The sequence below is a fragment of the Halichoeres trimaculatus genome, unplaced genomic scaffold (genome assembly GCF_033239565.1).
Source record: "Halichoeres trimaculatus isolate MK-OKI-2021-1 unplaced genomic scaffold, fHalTri1.1 fHalTri1_scaffold_22, whole genome shotgun sequence".
Classification (NCBI taxonomy): Eukaryota; Metazoa; Chordata; class Actinopteri; order Labriformes; family Labridae; genus Halichoeres; species Halichoeres trimaculatus.
The window spans coordinates 11,646,523-11,669,198 of NW_027437200.1; the positions used below are offsets into that span (position 1 = coordinate 11,646,523).

Below are 22,676 nucleotides of genomic sequence, written 5' to 3' on the forward strand. Positions count from 1 at the left end.
ACTGACGTCCATTCAGTTTATCATGGCTCCTGAAGGTGATCAATCCTCCAAATGAAAGAGCTTGAGCAGACGTGTTAAATGCTCTAACACTATTCCACCAACATTAGGTAATTCTTTTTCACTGTTTACCTTCTAAAGATAGACAGACACAAGCAGATGCAATCAGATGTTTTCTTTAGGAAGAGTGAGATAGTCCTTAAGAGTTGGAAATAAACCTGATGTGAACTGACTCCTATCATGAGATCCCTTTAGAGATGAACTGACACAAAAAGTGACATTTTAAAAATGGAAAAAACACCAAGAGACTACTCAAGAGCTGGTGATATAATGCTAAGATTCCTTACATCTGTGAAAGAGTCAATTTTCCCTCTTACAAAATAAAACCAGAAAGCCAAGAAGGGAACAAAGGCACACCAAATAACATCTGATTCAATTCTTAAAAGCTTTGACATAAACTTTTCTCTAGACTATAATAGTTTTTTCAGGGTTTTTCATGTTTTTGATAAAAAAGGACTATTGATCGGACCTACAGTATACTTAAAATCAGCTGATTTTCTTTGAGTGGCAACATTTGTCGGATGACAATGTATCTCCTGCTGACTATGGAAAGAGAAGGCAGCAATGGTCATTTTGTGATTCTGTGACCAATGGAAGTTTCTTGTAGCAGTACCACAAAACTACAAGTTGATATATGTGTGTTTCAGTTGTACTTATTTAATTATGTATAAAAATGCGAAGAGTTTTTGGATAAAAAAACAGTCATTGTACTGACAATTGCACTCTGAAGACTGGTCTACACTTCTACATTGAACCAATGCTTTTATTACAGTCTCCCAAATGTGATATTCGCTGCACATTGGAATGACGGCGACCACAAGGCCTTTGATTGGGTTGCTGCGTGGTGTTGTATCCGCCAGGATTTTAGGCTTGGGTGGGCCAAACAAATTTTGGCTGGGCCTTAAACTACAGTAGTTAGTGGATCACTTATTGAATGAATAAAATGACTGATCGATATACTACTGTTACTATTTGTGGTTTTCAAACAAATTTGGTTGCTTTTCGCACCTTTAATGTTTGATAGTTGGTATTTTTATTTGTGAAAGAGCAGGGACTTTTTTTCAGTCTTTCCCAAAACAATTCTCTAGTTTTGTCTATTTAATGTGTCATTACTTTTTTTTACAATTTTATTTAATTATATATATATATATATATATATATATATATATATATATATATATATATATAGATAGATAGATAGATAGATAGATAGATAGATAGATAGATATAGATATATATAGATATATATAGATATATTTATATATATATATAGATATATATATAGATATAGATATATAATATTTTTTTCTTTTTTTTTTTCTCAAATGTGCCATTACTATGTTTTTTCCATTTTTCTTGCAGGCTAAAATGATTGCCAAACCTTCCACAATTTACAAAGACAGGTCATCTAACACTAACAGAGAAATGTAACGTACGATACATTTAAAAAAAAAATCAACAGTGCTTCTTTGAATCAGTTTAAAGAAAGAAAGAAAGAAAGAAAGAAAGAAAGAAAGAAAGAAAGAAAGAAAGAAAGAAAGAAAGAAAGAAAGAAAAAGAAAGGTAACACTTTACTTTAGAGGTCTGCAAATTTTTATCACACTTAGGTAATAATTAGACAAAGTTTTTACTTATTTCTTTGAAATTAGCACATAACTTCTTCAAAATAATGTCCAAATTTATTGTCGCATGTCACAATTGGTAGGTTACTGTTTTTCCCAATAAGCAGTTGGTAGTTAGCTATTCGTTATTTAATGTCACCAAGTTCTTTAGTACCCAGTTTGTTGATATGCATAATTGCGATCACATGCAAAACGATCTACCTCTATGATTGGGCCTATAATTTTTTACATGATACAACTGGAGGCTTCAGATGTGATTGTGGGGGTCATTTCAAGGAAATAAGAAAAAACTTTGTCTAGTTATTACCTGAGTGCAGTGGAATTTGTGGACCTCTAAAGTAAAGTGTTACCAAAAGAAGTTCAAAGAAAAGTTTTGGGTAGGCCTGTTATAAAGTGGCTGGGCCTGCGATCTCTGGGCCCACCCATAACGTCGCCTCTGCTTGGAAGAGAATGAAATAAAGCTTGAGAAATACACACAGAGAGTTCCTCTGCATGTGGAATATTGTAACGGAGTTTCTTGGCTGGAACATAGTTTGCACCAAGAAGTGGTGGAGCCAAATTGGAGAGTGAAAAAGCAAAGAACTGATCTTTTTCTCGTACCTTATCTTCTTTGTATATGCCAGTTGTTATCTGGATTCCACTGTTATTTCAGTTGTTAAGTTAAAATAAAAAAAAGACAGATTCGGGCACAGGAATTTAGAGCTTGTGTTGTTTTCTGGTGGTTTTCTCCCCATGCATTTGGGAAGGCTTTCATCTGCACAGTGTGTATTCATTTCACACAAAGTTCTGCTAAAAAATTATTCCATTGTTGGCAAGGATCAAGGTTTTACTTTCAGTTATATTCTTGAAAATTTGAAAATGGTGCCTGTTTTCACTAACTGTGAGGAACTGTGTGAAGAATGTTGTTCTTCTGAGACATCATCAATTAGTCATTTCCACGGCTGGCTCAGATTTATGTACTCCCAGTACTGCATTCAGAAATCCTTTCCTTTTTTCTCTGCACACTTTGAAAAAATAAAAAAATCCCTCTGACCCTCGGTACTATTAGATTTCTATCCCACTGACAGGAAGAATGTCTCAGTTTGCCAGAAAAAACTGCAATTAAAAACTTTGGAGAGGTTTTCAGACCTAAGGAAAGAAATTCATATGGCAAGATGATATTAAATGATATGAAATATGGGGCTCTAATAAATTAAAAGATAATGAATGTCAGTCCTATTAAGCTCAGAGTATCTGCACGGTGTCAAAATGACCTTTTGAATTCAAGCTAATGCAAAGTAGAAAATCTGTTTCCTAATTACATTTGCGATGAACTTTCTGGCTCAAACAGCCTGCGACATTACACGGAAAACCAGATCTTAATTCAGCACGTTGTGAACACATGACACAGACATGTATCAACTGAGACAGCAAAGCGCCCAGTTTTGGAGGGCACGAGTAGAGTGCATGTGATTTTTCCATGGCTTCACATAAACTGTGACAAAATTCCTTGGGAGTCAACCCACTTCCCTATTTAGACATCGAACGAAAAGTAGGAAGATGCTTCTGAGACTGGGCTCTGGATAACTACTGACCAGAGTTGTGAAGTTTGCAGAAGTTTCTGTGTCAAATCATCGGAAGTGGGTTTTTATTTCTGTTTGTCTTTGAGGTCTCCCTGCTGGTGATACTTGGAGCCCCTGTGAAAAGAAAGTTTTCATGCTCGAGCAATTCTTCAGCACTATTTCTGAAGCATCAGATTCTGCTTTTCTGAAAACATTTACCAGTAAACAAACTGTTTTTTTTCCTCCTTCTCTTCCATCCTCCCTGACTGGCTTCTCGTCCCTCACCTCTCTCCTCACCTACAACCCCTCCTCCAGCCTCCATTCACACAGCTCGACTTCAAACATCACCGTGGCACTTATATTCCCTTCTTTTCTCATCTCTGTGTGTTATCCTGTCTCTCACTTTATTACGCTCTTTACCTCTCTGTGCCGCTGCCTCTCTGTCTGCTGCTCTCCCTCTCTAATTGGTACGCTATCAGTTGGAGCTCAGATACCGCTGTCACTTACTGTCTTTGTGCTTTCTACAGGCAGCGCTTGTTTTCTCACTGTTTTTCCTCCTTATATTGGCTTCGAATGCACGTTACAATCTGTCAGCTCCATACATAAACACATCCTTTCACAGGATACTTAACCAGGCAGCAGCAACAGCACTGAGACTCAGGTGAAAGTCACAAAGAGGTGAAAAGGTAAAGAAGGTTAGAGTGGAAGTAAATGAGCTTCGTTGGAGGACTTTTAACATGGGGATAATGAGCAGAGCGGAAAGGAGAAATTAACAAGGTGGGAAAAAGCTCAGAGGGTCCTGGAAGATTTTCAGTGTAATACAAAGGCAAGCAATTGTGAAATCTAGTCTTGGGCCCACTTAAGGTGCCTGAGGATTTGAGCCATTACCGTGTTAGAGCTCCTAAATGGGATTAGTGAGTAACAAGAAACTTGTTCAGTCATTGGTGGAACCCACCTAAGACCTATGATACAGGTTGTTTTCCCCTTCATTACTCCATGTCACATTGTCGGCCCTCTTAATAAGTAAGCAGCAATATTCCATTTAAGATCAGCAAAAAATCAAAACAAACACCCCTCCCAAAAAAGATGAATAAATAAATAAATGAAATAAAACAAAATAAAAGAGAGACAGAAAATACTAACAAGAAAAATGAATTGATCTTCCCACATGAACTGAAACAAATCAGAACAAATCATCAAATCAGGTCAGAGTCAGTGTTAGCTCTGTTAGCCATGTCTGTGAATAGCATGATGCTACTCTGCCCTCTGGTATTCCCTCTGTTGCTGGGTTAGCATGGCTAGCTCGTCCATCTTATTGGAGATAGATTTTACATTCCCAATAACGATGGATGGAAGTACAGGTCCATGTCGTCACTTCTTAGCTCACACCTGAGAACCAGCACGTCATCCTCACCTCCTTCTCCTCACCTTGTGGGAAGACATCAGGCCTTACACCAGTTAGCATCGACATGCTACAGGCTGCTAACAGCTGAGTTCACATGTAAACAATGCAGCCATGGTTACATGTAGGATCTCCAGACAAACATAGGAGAAAAAGTAGTAAAAATATCACTGAAGACACAAAAAGTTTGGTCTCCACGACCAACAAATGAGCCATACAAAGTAATGACCCACTCCAAATACAAAGATCACGAAAAAGAGATGAAAACATTACAAGAAACAAAAGGCAGCCATAGCCTACAGGGCTGACCTACTCATGCCTTCAGGGCCACTGGCTTTAGTACTGACTGTTTCTATATGGTTTTCCATAGTTTGATTCTCAATTACTGTTATTTTTCTTTTTATTGATGGGAAAGCTGAAGAGAGACACGAAATGTGCAGTAAGGACAGGGATAAGACTAACAGCAAATAGTCCCAGCTGGGAATTCAACCCCCAAGATGAGTTGCATTTGACTTTATGTGAAACCGTGGTTTCACACATACATGAAGTATGTGAAGAAGAGAAAAACAAACTGGAGCTCCTACAAATTGAAATGATGTTACCCCGAATGTCACTGAGAGATGAATATCAAGTATTATCCTTGAAAAATAAACATGAAATAATCAATCATCAGTCAATCATTATTAGGTAGTCCTTGAAACTCACCACTTGCATGTGCATAAAAACAATGAGAGGATTTGTCCACAGGGAGAAACCTAAAACTGACACAATCAAAACACTCCTCCCAAGAGCTTTAAGAGAGATATTTCCCTCAGGACAGGTGGGGACAAGAAAAAAAAAAAAAGCAGAGCTGGAATAAAAGCAAACATGAAACTGATTAAGTATGTCAGAAAACATCACATGGTTTATACCTCGGGGAGTGAAGGACCACTTTTTGGTCTTGTGATGTTTCCTGCCTCTGTTTGTGGCTGAAACTGTGATAACTACATGCTGCACATGGTTTACAACCAGATAAGTAAAGAGATAAAATAACAGGTCAGCTGAAGATGATAAGAAGATGATATGTCAAACCCTAATTTAAAAAAAACAAAAAAAAAAACAAAAAAAACTGTCATTAAAAAGATAGTCAATAACCTTTAAGGCTATGGAAAGTGTGTCAACCCTCTTTTTTTCTAAAGCATGAAACAGTCCATAGGTTTTATTTGCTCTGTTTACACACTGAATCTGTAAACAGACTTAAGGTATTTCCAGTTTCACTGAAGTTGCATAGAGGACACTGTTTGAAGTATCCTGAGCTGTGAACATCAAAAGTGAAAGTCAAAAGACGTTATGAGTGATACCAGGCCAATTTCTTGAGTTGAGCTTTTAGAATGAAATAAAAAAAAAAATCCAGTTCTTCTGTTTTTGCTGAAGAGAGGCATTTCTCCTTATCATAAAAACTCCACATTGTTGGCTGTGATATTTATCTGTGTGATGAATAGCACGGCACTGTGACAAATCCCCTTTGAAGAATGCACACACATTTTTCCTCACTGCGGTTCACAGGTCGAATTATCTTTCCTGTCGTTGGGCAAAACCCATTTAGTCAGACCCCTGACGGCAAAGTGTCCAAAATGTGTGAACATCAAAACAACAACAGGTTCTCTAACCTAAAATAAATGTTTAAAGACATCTGCGGGGCACCATCACTTTTTAAACAAATGCTCTCTTGCTTTATTACCATTGTAGGGCAACTTATCAGCATGCTCAGGTGAAACTTACAACTGTTTTCAGTGCCCGTGGCTTTTCTGTTTTTGTTTCAGTTTTTTTCACATCCAAACTTAGTAACTTAAATGATTCAAGCTACTGGAACCCATCCAAACAGCCATTTCCAAATCCTTAAATTTGCATGGGCATCGCTTGGGAGATCTGCTGGAGAAGTCAGTTTTCTTTTCACAAATTTGAGGTATTGTCATCGAACAGTGAGTGTTTGTAATGTGCCTATTTAAGACCAGTATCCTGCTAGATAATGTCAGTTTGGTATTGCTCAGAGGAAAAGAGGTGGTGACAATGAATCAGCAAACTTGGCAACCTTGCAGAATGAATGCATGACAGAAAATTAACCCAACATGCCATATCTACACAAACAATGAGGTCCTTCTCATACTGAGTTTGGAAATAAAAAAGAGCCTTTTGAATCAGCTGGTCAACAGAGGTGTAAATCATTTCTTATAATATGCTATGTAGATAAATTCATGGCTTGTGTCCTAAGGTTTGAACACTTTCACAATCTGTAGAGAGTGAGACAATGAAAGGTAACAGAAACAGAGAAGATGACACAGATGAGGTGAAAAGTAAGGTTTTCTTGTTGTACAGTGCCCCAGGCTTAGAGAAGCTCTCACCTCACCTTTAATTATTAACTCAACCCTTTGCTTTTCATTCGCTTCTACCTTTACAGAATCTCTTTGTCTCTTCGTTCTCTGTAGCTACAAGTCTACACTCTATGGGTTTAAGTCCTTGTTGGGTGTAAGATAAGGTCCTCTCTCATCTCTGTGGGGTGCAGCTGTCGCGCTATTCATCTCTTATCTATATGGCCTGAAGCCTAAATTAATGTACTTAAAATTCAAAAGGGGGCCAACAAAAATCCAAAGCATGAAAGTGCATTATCACTCATTAGCACTTAGTAGCGATCAAATAGTAGGCAATAATTAGTATGGGAATGCTTCCACACATGGATAATGAGCAAACTGTTTTGTTTATTAGGAATATACTATATGAAAATCTTTCTCCACTTTCATACCAGTTACAGCCCTGAAGCCATGCAACGCACTGAAAGCCCTCTGGAAATATATTTCATTTTCATTTCTGATTTATTCTGCCCTCCAAAACAGCCCCCACTCGAGTCTCAATAACTGCTGGTTTACTGCTGGTTCCAGTCCAACTACATATCCCAGATATATATTTGTGCAGTAAAGTGTAACGGCAAACATCTGTCTTGCTCCACGTTTGATTAGTCTCCTGACACCTAGGAGACACAATCTTATCCAGTTAGGGATTCAATTTAGGATCATATTAGTCTCAGAATGTTTTCTGTCTGGGTGTCTGTATGTGAACATGTATTTACGCTTACCCACTGCTCCCCTATTTACTGTTCTTTCAAACATTTTTTTTCTTGCTCTGGGTCTTATTTACTGAACAATCATCCACAAAGATGTCAGAAAGGACATTTAGGAACGCTCATCCTGGGCCTTTTTACACCTAATTTTTAAGATCTTTATGAGGTCTGTTTTACACCTAAGATATTGAAGCAGCTCTTTTTTATTTTATTTTTTCTTTTTCTTTTGCTTGAAATGAAATATACTGGATACAAAACACTTATTGAAAAGAAGCAACTTTTTTTTTTTTTTTATCTTTTTGTTTTGAATCGTTTTAAATATAGAGGCAGGACTTTGTATCTTATTGCACACAATGCTAGGAGATCTTCTTCATTTTATAACACTACCTTCCATGAAACATATATTTTTTTGTGAAATAGAGGTATCTAAAAATTTTGACTGTATGGAAAGCAACAACCTTTGTGCATGAGTGATAAAGCAATTACAGTAATTTATTTATTTTTATTTTATTTATTTTATTTGTATGGCACTTTTCATGCTTGTGCAACACAAAGTGCCTCACAGAGGATAAAAACAAAAGGCAAGACCAAACAAACAAAAAAACAAAAACAAAGGAATACCATTAAAACCCCAAACCTCCCACCCCCACAAATATACCCATTGCAACACAGTAACACCCACGCACATACATAGACATGCATACCGGCACACACAAACATACACGCACGCACGCACACACAACACACACACACATACACACACACACACACACACACACACACACACACACACACACACACACACACACACACACACACACACACACACACACACACACACACACACACACACACACACAGTAATACTAGAAAAACGCCATTCCTTGAGTGTCTGTTTGAGGCTGGCTCTTGAAGAAACAGAAACCACACCCATTCAAAAAAGCAAAAATGAAACCTATCAAAAACCTGGTACTTCATGGTTTCAGTCTGAAGAGGTCATTTTTATTGGCACACACTGTACATGAACTCCAATGGAAATGACTTCTGACAACAACTAGCTTCAAAACTCTGCTTGAGAAACAGATGAGTGACATCACAGAGACTACGCCCATGTATTGTACTTTCTCTGTTTAAGCAATATGGCAACCATAGAGGATGAGAAGTTTCCAGAATTCTTCACTCAACTTTTTGTCTGCTTTGAGTGCACCAGCTGACAAATCAAAGAGCTCTACATTTTTTTTCCCATACTGTTAATGTAGATGCACTTAATTAACTGAATTAAAAAACTTTATTTATCTCCAAGGGACAGTTAACAGCACATAGAGCAGTCAGTAAAATGAGAACAGACAGACTGTATTGCACATTAAATTTTAAAGTCTACTGGTTAAAAAGCTAAAAAGAGCCAAAAGATGCTCAGATAATAAAATACTATAAAATGAGATTTTAAATTATTCAAGTGCTAATTAAATACTAACAAAAAAAACCCTGAGTATCGGAGGACAACAATCGTGTGTAAAGTAGCGTGACATAAAGGAGTATTAAATGCCACAGAGGTTGGTATATGACAAGCGCTAATGGCATTCATACGTGAGGAAGGGGACAGTGAGGAGTGGATTATGGATGTTTTGAATTGAGGAGCAACACAGCTCTGGGCACAAAGGTGGTCGTTCTCCTTTGAGTTTTGCAGGATGGGCAGCAAATCCAGCAGCCCTGATCATTTGTGTGCTTGAAATAGCGAGTGTGAGTGCAGCGGTACGCAATTTGGGCCACAGCCATAGTCAATTCCCGATGATAGCTAAGTAACAACAGAATAAAGAATTTATTGCAATGTTTTGGTCGTTGACCTTTTTCTAATAAATGTTTGTGCTGACAAAAGGTGCCATCTTCAATAGGAGTGGTCACGTGGCTACAAGAAATCACTTTTCCACATATCTCACACAAAAGTATAAATATCAAAACATTATCAGGACAGCATCAGAACTCATGGATAAAATCCAAAGGTTCAAAAAAGTGTCCCAAACCTCTAGGATACTTGAAAGCCCTTCTCTTCTGCATGTTTTCATAGTTATCACTGAGCAGCCTCAGCTCTCTGATTTGATAACACGTCTCGCACTCACACCTGGTCAAAATGCCAACAAGGAAATAACAGCAATTACCCACTTCACAAACCATCTGGCCTTACCACAGGAAGACAAACATGCAATTGTCAAACTAAAAGCCCTCTGTCATGTCTTTGTTGCAGTTAAAGCGGTACATGAGAAGCAGTGTGAAATTCAGCTGTTTTAAATCTAATCCTGACACCCTGAGCTCTCGGTGGATTTACACAATTCTGACATGCCCATTAAATAGTCCCCATGTTGCCTTTTATTTGTAGACTGCTAGTTTGTAGCATGTAATCACACAACATACTGACAGCATCCCACGCCCAACCACCCTGTTGGGTTTCACAGAAATCGTCCAAGGACCCCCTGTCAGGTCAGTTTTAATGAGTTTGAGCCATTACACATCAGCAGCCAATCACTGGACATTTCTTGTTGGTATTCCCACACGTGAATCTCTACAAGAGGCTGTTTCAAGAAATTCAACTCCAGGTTAACAGCTATAGGAGGGGATATCAGGGAGCAGACATGCCTTTGAGATAGTTACTGATACTTCTTTGTCCCCTTTTATCACTTCAAGTGGTTTTGTGTTAGCCAAAGGCAAGGACTGTAAGATTTGAAGCAGGATGCTGTTGAAAATAGCCTCGATGCTCAGTCAGCTGCAGTGAATGTATAGGCTGAGTACGTCAAAGCTAAGAGATGCAGAGGTTTCACAGTGAGCAATATTTGTTCTGTTTATTGTATGCTCACAACAGGAAAAGGAGCCCAAGGCAGCCCTTTGACAGCCAGTAAGTTAGTTGAACACAGCAGGCTGCTTTTACAGCTGCATCACTCTTGTGTTGTATGCTTGGCCTGCTATGTTAAGGGTTGAAATGGAACAATCTGGAAATATGGTTTCTTCACGGTAAGGAAATATTAATGAACAGTGGGAAAAGTAAACAGTGTAGTTTTTCCCAGGGGTATTTGCTCAGAGGAAGGTTGGCAACTGCCTCAAGACTACTGAGAAAACAAAGTGCCCCACAGCCTGCAAAATGTGGCTCAGCCAAAGCACTTGTAAATGTTCCTTTCATGGAGTCCTAGTTTACAAAACACTTATGAGCAACAAAGAAAAACCCAGGAAGGAGAAATGGAACGGTTCTCTGTGACTGTACGTTGGCAAAAATGTTTCGTCATAGTTGTTTTTTTAATATGGCAGGATCATGATCACAACTTTATTACTCGTCTTTTCCAACTCTGGGATTCCAAACTAAATACTGGTTTGGTGAAGTGTTGAAGACTTTTGATGTCGCATTTCTTGATTAATCAAAAAGTGAACATTGGTTTGGAGCTTTACAACACTCTGGTAAAGTGTAATTCTGCTACATTGCTGCCTTTTTATCAAACCTTCTCTTTGGTTGTGTTTTCTTTCTGCCTGTCACGTCCACTATCGTAGCTGATCAGGGTAGCATCTTCCACTTGCTATTAACAGCACACAAAGTCATTTGCGCACTGGGTGCTCTGTGATTGGCTGAAGTAACCATGTCAACTCTGCCCAGAAACATCTTGATTTAAGGAAAAAATCAACATTCAGGCTGAGAAGGGGGTTGAGGCAGACACAAACACACATGTCAAGAGTCCCATAGTTGACATTTTATTTTTCCAACTTATTTTAAATTGCCACAATTTAAAAACTAGAATTTTAAATTGTTCTCTTTTCTGTATTTCTGAGTTTGCACTTGGTACATTACCATTTGTTTCAATCATAAATATCAGGTTATTCTTTCATGAACTTTACTTTCTGGTAATATGAAAAGTCACATGACACACATGAAAATCTCATGATATGTGTTTACTTTTGGTAAGTGATGCCAGGCTTGAGCAAGTCCCACTATTTTTGTTTAAATAACCCAGAAAACTACGTACTTGTCCATTAATATCAATATATAAAGCACATTTTTAAACAGGTCAACTTGGAGGCTCAATGTTCTCCAGGTTACTTTAAGCCTCAGTTTGGTGTTATTAAGGTTGGACTTATTTACCCTTAAATAAAAGAGGACTATCCAGAGTTTAACAAAAGGAAGGCTTGTGCAGCAGCTACTAATTTTAAAAAAGTAGAAGGTAGCCTGACTCAAACTTAAAAGACAAAGACAAAAATAAAACAATTTGCCAAACCTAATCTCAAACTTCTATATCATACAGTACCCATGCAGGATGAAACTGTTGTAGTATGAGATCATTATTTTATAAGCAAAATTCCTTTCCTGAAAAAAAGAATTAAAAATACAATTTTTGTTACAAGCAACAAACAGGAGTTGGTAAGATTTCAGCATGTGAACATTTTCAACAATACTTTGGTCAGATACACGCTCCATCCAAAACCCTGAGATCTCACAGGAAAACTTCAAATTCAGCTTGTGCAGTTTTATAATGCAGTGGATTCATTTATGTGGTGGAAAGCCTTAGTTTAACCTGCAGTCTGCATCAGTGCATTTGGTCTCAACAACAACAAGAAAGAGTTTCCATGTATGTTCATCATCCCTCTGGCTACATATACCATACCTCAGTTAGGTATTACATTTAATCAACACTACATCATCTCTTCTAGGAAATGTTTTCTTATCCACATCCTGTCTCTGTTTTAATTTGACTATTATAGTCTATTCACAACTCTGTCAATTTTCCATTATTCTGAAAGTTATGGGTCGCTCATTCAGAAGAAATCTAGTTTTTATTCCATCTTCAACTCTTCTATTTTTGTCCCCACCTCAACTGTATCACTCAGTTTTACTCAAACATCTTTCTGTCCTCATTAAATCTAGCAAGCAAATGAAGCTTATAAAATGCAATATAAACCATCATTTTTACATCTGCATCTCGCCTAAAATTTCCAGAGGGAATCTGTTTTTATCATGTCCTGTGAGTTAAAACCTTTCCCTTGAATTTCAGAACTCATGTATTCCATGCAGAGTAGCTTTCAGAGTCATTCACATGCACATCATTAAGGCTGAGATCTACTTCAGTGACACTTGAAGTGTTGATGACCAGCCTTGAGCCTTTGAAATCAACGAGGAGTGCTGGGCTTCGTGAAAATCTCAACCTGGAAATTGAGGCGTTGAGCCTTGAAATCCCTGCTGCCCAGGTGTTGAGAATGTGTGTGTGTGTGTGTGGGCAGCAGTACTCATGATGATTTCCTTTTGCTTTAATATATTTTACATTTAAAAGCTTTATGGAGGGCTGTCACTTTCAACTTTGTCTCCATTTAATGTAAAAAAAAACAAAGCACACATTCTTGGTGGTGGGCTAAATCTGTGAACCTGAACCAAACTTTGAAATATTAAACCTCAGTTAAAAACACTTTGATGTCCAATCATGTAGTATTCCGCTTGATACAGGTTCAACAGCACTCTGTTATGTTCTCACTCACAGTGGCATTTTTTGTCTTCTGTTTAAAGGCTGCATCTGCAGGAATTTCCGTTACTTGTAATTGAACACAAATTCAAACTGGGCTCCTCCTCCTTGGCTCAGTGCCAGCAGCAGCACACACCCACAGCCTCATGAACACACTCGCTAGCCCAGCAACCACCTGCAGCATCGCATTTCTCGAGGAGCCATGCACCTAACTTGGTACATTAGCACGAGCTAATCATGGTTATTTGACACATACCTGCACAGTAGAAAGTCAACTCGCGTTGTTCTTTGTCCCATGCTGCGCCTTAAATGCTGTTAGCGAGTGAAAGTCGAGCCAAGCTCCCCCTTGTTTAGGAAAAAGCATTATCTTTTTTTGCGTTTGATTTCTTTTTGGTTGTGTTTTCTTTCTGCCTGTCACGTCCACTATCGTAGCCGCTCAGGGTAGCGTCTTCCACTTGCTATTAACAGCACACAAAGTCATTTGCGCACTGGGTGCTCTCTGATTGGCTGAAGTAACCATGTCAACTCTGCCCAGAATAGGAATGGGTAACAAGTTAGGTACTTCTATAGGTACCGACCGAATTCTGACAAAAGTACTGGGTACCGATTCATGTAAAGTCAAAAGGTACCTTGTTTAGGTACCTAAATGCATCCTTGTGACTTTGAAGGAGTGGAGGAGTAGGCAATTTTCCATGCTGGACGTGAACACAGAATTGCAAGTTTATATATTAAAGAATAAATATGTTAAATTGAAAAAATATATATATTTCATTATTAAACAAATTTATATTTTTTTGCCACATTAACACACAAAAGTACCGAAAATTGGTACCGTTGAGTACCGGTATTGATTGCCAGGTACCCGGCATCGGTACCGTATCGTTTCAAATGTGAAAGGTACCCATTCCTAGCCCAGAAACATCTTGATTTAATGAAAAAAATCAACATTCAGGCTGAAAAAAGGGGTTGAGGCAGACTCAGACACCCATGTAAAGAGTCCCATGGTTGACATTTTATTTTTATGAAAATCCAGCAGATCCTACCTTTCTCTCATCTTGTCTACTGCTCACTTGTCTGGTTGGGGGTAAACTTCAAATAGCACAAAATATGGCTGCAAGACTTGCTTACTGCAATAAATAGATACTGATACTTTTTAAATTAAATTATGTATATCTTGATGTGTTTATTGTTTTATGTATTTTGTGTATATTCTATGTTGTATGTTTTCTGTATGGGGACCTAAGGAAGAGTAGATGCTGCACTGGTAGCCGCTAATGGGGATCTGATGAAAAAAAATAAATAAAGCGTAGTTTACTTAAAAACATGTGCTGTTCACTTACATATCCTCTGGTTTTATACTAGCCTGGTTATGGATGGCCCACTTTTTGACTGCTTTACTGTTAACAGTTTCTCTCACCACAGTACCATCATAGCACATTATGCTAATAAGCTTTATGGTGGAAATGAAACAATACTTTGATCATTTCCTGTGACTGGAGATGAATGGCTCTAAAGAATGGGGTAAAATGACTCCAGATACAACGGTTGGAGCTGTAAAGAGCAAAAGCATAATGGAAAAAATACTGTTGGTCATAAATGTTGGCAGCTCTGTAGATCTACATTGTCTGGAAATATTACCAGCGTATCATCAGAGCAGCACAACATTGTTATAATTATAATTTCTGCTCGTCCTTTCCTCCCAGCCCTCGAGGGTCTCCATATGTTGCAGGGTTGGACTGTCCTCTCCCTCTCTCCCTCTTCATATCTCTCCTCCCTCTCTGCTCTCCTGCCAAGTTGTTCGCAGCAGTCCAGGCTGACTATTTCTAACTCATCTCATGCTTCTTTTCCCCCTCTCATCTCCAAATTATACTCTTCCAGTTTATCCATATGCAATCACCCTTTAAGTGCAGGTTAATTTACTGTACAGGAGCCTTACAGTTATGATGCTTTGCATTTCTGCCTCTTTATAATTGAATCTCACGAGCAAGCCTTAAACACATGCTGTGAGTGTTGCTAAGATATAAGGACTGTGAAACCCTGCAGCTCTGCTCTAAATTCACTATTTTGCTGTGTAAACTACCTACTACTACTACTAACTCTCAAGACGAAAGCAAAGCCAGAATTTGAATGATCTTCATTGACAGTTGGAAAAAACCCAATGCATTCCTAAAGAAATATCTGGAAGATAACTCACATCCACTCAGATTAGCAGCCCGCATCATCTGTGATATCAATACGCCTAAATAACAACACAAAATGTCTGATCAAAACTTACGTAAATGTTTTTTAATTTGCCACCAGTATCAAATTTCACCTTCATAAATCCTCAGGAACGCTGCCTACATGCTTTATTTTTCCCCTGCTCTGCCTCCAAATTACATTCACTTGGTGTTAATGGACAATTATTCATTGCAATTTGCAGACTCTCCCTTCAGAATGTTAAGTAAGACAAAGTAAACTCCAAATTTGTTTGTCCGTTGCAGTCATCTAATGTTTGAAGTTTAATGTATCGACAGTGAATCGGTTGCAGTCCTTCATCCTCTCCTCTCATGTTCTCCTCCTGCCAGGTGTTCCGCAGTGGTGAAGGCATGGGCATCCGTCTGGACAGTGCCTCGGCCTTCCAGGGTGCTGTCATCTCACCACACTATGACTCCCTCCTGGTGAAAGTCATCGCCAGCGGGAAGGATCTGCCAACAGCCGCCTCCAAGATGAGCCGAGCGCTGGCCGAGTTCAGAGTGCGCGGTGTCAAGGTAGGAAACCCCCGGCCTCTTGTCCCTGACTGGGACGCTGCTTTGTGTTTAGATCCTCTGCTCGGACCTGCTTTGACTCCTATCATCCACTCATATGGATGAGGAAGTTATGTCTAACATTGAAGGAGATTGATGAGGGGCATTTTCTGTCATTGAACAGAAGGCGATTGCGATGCTGAGTGTTTGATGGAGAAACATTCCTTATTGCTGAGCTGTAATGTAATCGTCTTCTTTGAATTGGCCTGATGTAAATGGCTTGGTAAGATGGGAATCCTTTTCAAGCAGTTAATTCAAGCCAGTCCTGCATGGCTGAATTAACTGAAAGAGAGAGAAACAGCTTTAAAGGTCTTTGTTCAGTTAATCAGATGCAGAGGTAAAACAAGTCATTATGATTTTAAGTGCTTTGCTGTTTTCAGATCTCTTCATGGCCCGTCTTGCTCATCACATGCTTTCTCTTGCTCTGAAGTTCTTTTTTTCCTCCGCATTAAATCATTACCTGCCTGTGTCTTAAGCTGATGGATGTATCCCCACTGAAACACCAAGGCCTTTAGTAGCAGAGAGGTTGTGCTAAACACTGTCAGCAGGTGCACGCGGTGTTGACAGACAGCAGCAGGTAATTAAAAATAATGAGCTGCCTCTGTTGTTCAGGTTGCAGTCATATAACTGAATGATGTCATTAGCATCATCAGAAACCTTCAACACCTTTAACAGAGATTATTTATATTGTTTTCTTTCCAGATTGGCTCGTTCATCAAACTCAGGTGTGAATTTATAGCTGCAGTATTTACGCCAACAATCCTGATTTTTTTTTTTTTTTTTTTTAATTATTTTGTACTGTCTTCAGTAAGTGGTTAAACAGCCTAGACTAGAGAAATTTGAAGATGTATACAGTTTTTTTTTTCATGATGTGGACTTGTTGAAATATATCTGTAATAAACCCAGCAGTGCAGAAGGAGAGTTTTAAAGTTGTGCTCAGACAGATGGCTGACATTTTGTTAAAGCCAGTCATTCGTTGAGGTATGAGATACAGGGGCATGCGGTACGGTAATTAATTTCCTGCTTTAATTACTTCGCACACCTAGTTTTCACATGTGTAGCTTCAGTTTTCAACCTGTTATTAACTCATTGGCTGCCAGATGTTTTAAGAGCATAGAGCCCTATACCACCAGCTGCTGTGGAGCATCTTTACTGATCTTTCAAGCACTACAGAATACTGTTTGCTATGACTATGTAAAAACCAAACTACAAAAAGAAAGAGTAGTGTCTCCCTTGTTGTCAGGAAAAAAACGTTTCTGTGTACATTTTTCCGTTTTTTAGTAACTGTCAGCAGGGCGTGGGCTGTTTTTTCTGAAAAACAATAAAATGAAATAAATTTTTAAAAAATAGCCAAAAACAGAAAAAAAAAACTTTGATTCGTTTTTAGCGGTCATCTCCAACGCGCCATCCTTTACTTCTAATCTCAACTGAGAAGTAATTGCATTTATGAAAAAAAAAAAATTGTTACTTATTCAATGAAATGTAACAATAACATTTTTTTCAAATAGTTTGCCCAACACTACTGATTAACAAAGATCTTTTTTAACACTTAACTAATTATTTACTTGATAAATACAATAACTAGACCATATAAATATTCAATTAATGCCCACAATTATTATAAGATCAGAATCAAGTTTTATTGCCAAGTACATTTGCGCATACAAGGAATTTGACTTGGTGTGTTGGTGCATTAACAAGAAAAGAATGAAAATGCAGATAGAATATAGAAAATGTTTAGATATAAGATATACAAATATGCAAAAATATATAGAGAAAATAATAAAGTATAATTAAAAAGTAAAAATAAAAAAATATATATAGAGATGATTATAGAATTAATAATATATATATATATGTATATATATATATATATATATATATATATATATATATATATATATATATATATGTATATATATATATATATATATATATATATATATATATATATATATATATATATATATATATATATATATATATATATATATATATATATATATATATATATATATATATATATATATATATATATATATATATATATATATATATATGTGTATATATATATATATATATATATATATATATATATATATATATATATATATATATATATATATATATATATATATATATATATATATATATATATATATATATATATATATATATAAATTAATAGTTAAATATTTTTGCTAGTTGTATCAAGGAAAAATTTAAATCAAAACAAATCACTTGGATGGTACAAATAAACAGTTCAAGTTTGAAACTACAAATACCAGTTTTTAAGGAAACAATACCCTTCTTTAATGTTCATCAAGAAAGAAGCAGGATGGGGTCTTCTATAGCTCTGAGTAATCCCAGTAAATACACTCTTAAGCAATGAGTGGGGTAGAAAGTGTGTGTGGGGGGACTTAGTTCAAATCAAAGGTTTCATCCAGTCTGGATTCCTCAGGTAGCTCACCATATAAGCTTGAGCAAAGTAAACTGATGCACCAGAATGGAAGAGCACCAAAAGTTCCTGACAGCAGCTTTAAGTTCATTCTTTAGGTTCATTCAAAAGAGAGTTTAGTCGGTGTGACTGAAGTGATGAATTCTAGGAATCAAGAGCGGGTTATGCTGATGAAAGAGTTGTCGTTTTCAAAGGTTGTTTTTTGTAAATCAGGAGGCAGAGTGTAAGAAAATGAGCACTTACTCTTAATGTTCGCACAGCCACAATTAATTAAAGCGCTTCATTTGTTGTTGTGCTTCAACAGACTGAATGTCAGGGGTGGTTAGTGTAAATTAATTGAATGGGTGACCTTGCATCCAGCAGAAACCGTAACAATTTAGACACTTGATCGTTTGTTTTGTGCTCTCAGTGGCTATAGTCCAGTTAATGAAGAGATCTGGTGTGTGCCCTCACGTACAGTTTGGATGATTTGATTAAAACTGTGAGTATTTGCTTTGAAGTATATCACACAGGCTGTTGTACATGCAGTGGGATACAGCCAGAGCCATGGAAATAAAGGGATTACTGCGGTGGGTGGAACTCTAAATTCTATCAGCCCAATCACAGTAATTCCTCGCTCTGTTTTGAATTAGTCATGATGAGGTGAAATTGCAAGTCAGATTGGTCTTCTCAACTCTAATTTCTCATTTAACTTTGAGTGCACTTTACAAACTGTCAGCAGATTTAATAGATCAATTTTCCCCTCTGATTGAGTCAAAGTGTTTGCGGTTGGCTGAGACTTGATGGGCTCATGGACACTTCCTTTAGTCCCCATAGCTGTGGATTGTGTAAACAGGCACTCCGGAAAGTCAACCTGACATGGCTTTGGTCGAGTCGTTGCAACTGAAGTTACTGTGCAGGACAGCAGCTATTTACCAGTTGAAAAATAGGATTTATTTATTAATTTCAAGGACAAGTAGCTATATAAAAATCGTCTACAGATTTTACATAATTAAGTATCTATTCTTTGAAACTAAACAAGTACTAATGCCGAGTACTGATGCCAGGAACACCTTATAACTTTGACAAGGTCTTGAATTAAACAAAACTCTCTTAGAAAGCCAGTGACAGCTCTTTTAGACAATTCTTTAAAGAAACTAAAGCAAAACAAGCCTCAGAAATCCAAGTCTGCTAGTTGTTCAGAGTGGGCTGTATGGATTTAACGTCCCAGAGTTGAATAAATCCAAGTACCTGTGTCCTTGCCAACAAATTCTCTCACAGACACAGCCGTTCTCATCAGATAGCTGCTTTGTTTTCGCTGCATTGATGTAGATTCTCTGCTTTACTTTGCTTGTGTCACTGATTAATGCACAGCTGATCCCATCGTTTTTTTTATGTTTAGAAGCTGAATAGCCTGAGGTATTGGACTTCAAAGAATCCTTTAGATCACTCCCTGAGGATGCACAAATCACCAGCATCCTCAGCTGGTAAATAAACTCTTCAACCATCCTCTGTCCTTCTTTTTTCATGATTTATGATATATCATCCTCTTTAAAAAAAACCAAACAAATAAAAATAGATGTTCAGTATGTTGCTTATATTAGGTGCTCTGGTTTTTGTGCTTTGTATACCTTAAAACTGTCATGTGTGTTCATGATTTACAATGTTAATCCTTTCAACTGTCAAACATGCAGTCATAATACAAGGTTTTTAGCTTTGTGCAAAGTGTTGTTTGCTTTTGTAGCTTGTCTGAAGTCTGAGCAGTATTGACCAGTAGTTTGTCATAAGTCTTTGATGTGTGCAGGAAACACAATGTGTGTGGAGAGCAAAAGCAGGCGTAACATACATTGTTGTAATGACATCCCAACTCTCATTAGTGGTGAGCTGATGATAATTTATTCAACTCTGCTCAGATGTAAGAAAAATGGAAAACTTGTCTGCCTTATACTGTGCTGTTGAAGCCAACAAGCATTTATATCTCCCAACATCTCGACTGCATCAGAAGTTATCGATGATCAGAATTCTCAGGTAATTTTTCATGAATCTACATCATGTGTTTCTTAATACAGTAAACTTGAGACCCATAAAACCTGAGTTGAATCACAAGAAAACCATTAAGTTATTTCCCCATGTCAGGCTATGTGTTACGGAGAACCATTTTCAGTTTGCAGCCTTTGCACCTTTTTATCATAGTGCTTTAGAAATGCTGTTCATATATTGCATTTCAGCTACAGTGAAGTCCATAGTCAGTGGACATGGAAGTGGATATGACAGTAACCTTAAAGGCTCTCCCACCTGGATATAAATGAGGGATAGTAGATCACTTTGTGAAGCGTAGCTCTGGAAAATTCCTACTTGATAAGTAAGAAGTAAGGCTGAGTGCAGCCTCTGTGTAATTTACTGTCTATTGCTAATTTGAGACACTACTTGAAATAAATGGGACTTTAGAGGGCTAACATACTAAGAGATGACTAGCAGTGGAAATCCTGCAAGGAACGGGAAGTTTCTTCACTATGAATTATCAAAATAATGGCGTCCGTTCCAAAAGTCCTCTCAGGCACATTATTGTTCGCTGATGATCGACGATAACTGCTAATGGGTTGTGGCAGCAGTAACACTCAGCATCTTGATGTCTAGTGTCTGTGGATGTTTCCTCTGTATTTCTTTCAGTCGCCATCTGTAGCAGCTCTTCTTCTGTGTGCTCCGGTTCATACAGGTATCCTTTTGGTTCCAAAGTGAATGGAACTTCACTGTCGCTGTCATAGTCACTCATTTTGAATCTCCTACGCTGCCTCACAATCCTTAGAGTACAAACAAAAGAATAACGATACTTGATCAAACTTACACGAGGCTACAACCGGCGCTGAAGCATAGCTTGTTTACATTCCCTACAGCTGAAAGGAGGAGGGGGGACGGAGCGCACTAGCGCTGTGCGGAAGGATACATGACCAGTTAGTTAGGTCCGGATAAATGTTTATATTTCCGAAGACTTAATGCACTTAAAAAATATTTTATGTAGCGTACTCTTAAACTGTGGTATTACTTTTTGATTTGAGTTCTTGTAGGCAGAGAAAATAGCCTTTGAATTTGGTACCGTCTCTCCCTGTTGGCGCCTATTTCCTCATCACCATCGATTACAGTCTGTGTCTTACTGAGGGAGAGGAGACAACTTTCTACTGTATCTAATGTCCTTAGTGGTCACATAGAGCTCATAGAACCCCACTTCAAAAAAACTGAACTATCCCTTTAAGTAAAAGTCAACACATAGCCAGCTACATTAAATCTTAAAGACCGGGGGCATGAGAGATCTTTTGACCTATAAGATTGTGCACATGTAACAAATGTGTCAAGAAAATGTTGCCCCGAAGAAGAATTGTCGTTCAGTGTGTCCTTGTTTGTGAGCAGTAGCCTCAGGGTCTGTTGTTACTGCTGTGTTGGAACGTCACCAGAAGGAAGCCAGAGTGTTGGCAACAACTCCAAGTCCTGTTAATGCTTTAGCCTGCTCCCAGAGATATGACACTGCAGGCTGACATCCTCGTAACTCCAAGTTTCTTCTGTTTGTTTTCCTCCTGATGAAGAAAGTGTTGCTACAGTAAATCTAAGGAATACAACACTGCCGTCTGAGGTCAGGCTGTGGCTTTGGTGCCCTCTTTGGTTGTTGTAGCGCCCCAGCGTGTTAAGTGTAGTGTAACCTTTAAATTCAGGTAAAACAGGAATTTGTCAACCAAAGTCTGAGTCGCTCAGTTGACACTTGACGACATGCTGCTCTCCTTTGTTGTGTGGAATTATGTTTGGCATTTCAGAAGGCCGTCTTCATCTCTTCCTTCTGTGTATGTGTGCATATGTGTGTGTGTTGCATACCACGGTTTTTGTGCATGTGCGGACATTTGGGAGTGTGTTAGGAAGTAAAATGTCAATGCTTCCAGCAGCCAAAGTAGAAAAAAAGGGGAAAGTGATGGACAGGCAGGCGGATATAGATAAAAAAAAGGAGCATGGGTTTTGAGGGGGCAGCAAAAGGGCAATCAAGATGTGGCAAGTGTAACAAAAAATGACAAGAAAGACAGTATGTCCTTGGAGGCAGCTACACCTGTGGCTATCGTGTTTTGACTGCAATGCAAGTGGCTGGATAAACCTTTAAAGTTTAAGGACTGAATGATGTTTCCTGTCTTCAAGGAATAGTCTTTAGAGTCAAAACCCATATTTTTTTTTCATCAAAATAGGTTCTTAAGGTCTGTGACTACCCAGGCTCTG

The 22,676-nt window shown here is 38.0% G+C and overlaps 1 protein-coding gene across 2 annotated transcripts in view; it reads left to right on the top strand.

Moving 5' to 3' along the window:
• Window positions 1-22,676, top strand: part of pcxb (pyruvate carboxylase b) — a 472,827-nt gene that overhangs the window by 215,579 nt on the left and 234,572 nt on the right. For both annotated transcript variants that reach the window (XM_074699298.1, XM_074699299.1), the window contains exon 12: window positions 15,770-15,952. In XM_074699298.1, coding sequence (XP_074555399.1) covers window positions 15,770-15,952 — 183 coding nt within the window. The remainder of the gene's footprint in view (window positions 1-15,769; window positions 15,953-22,676) is intronic.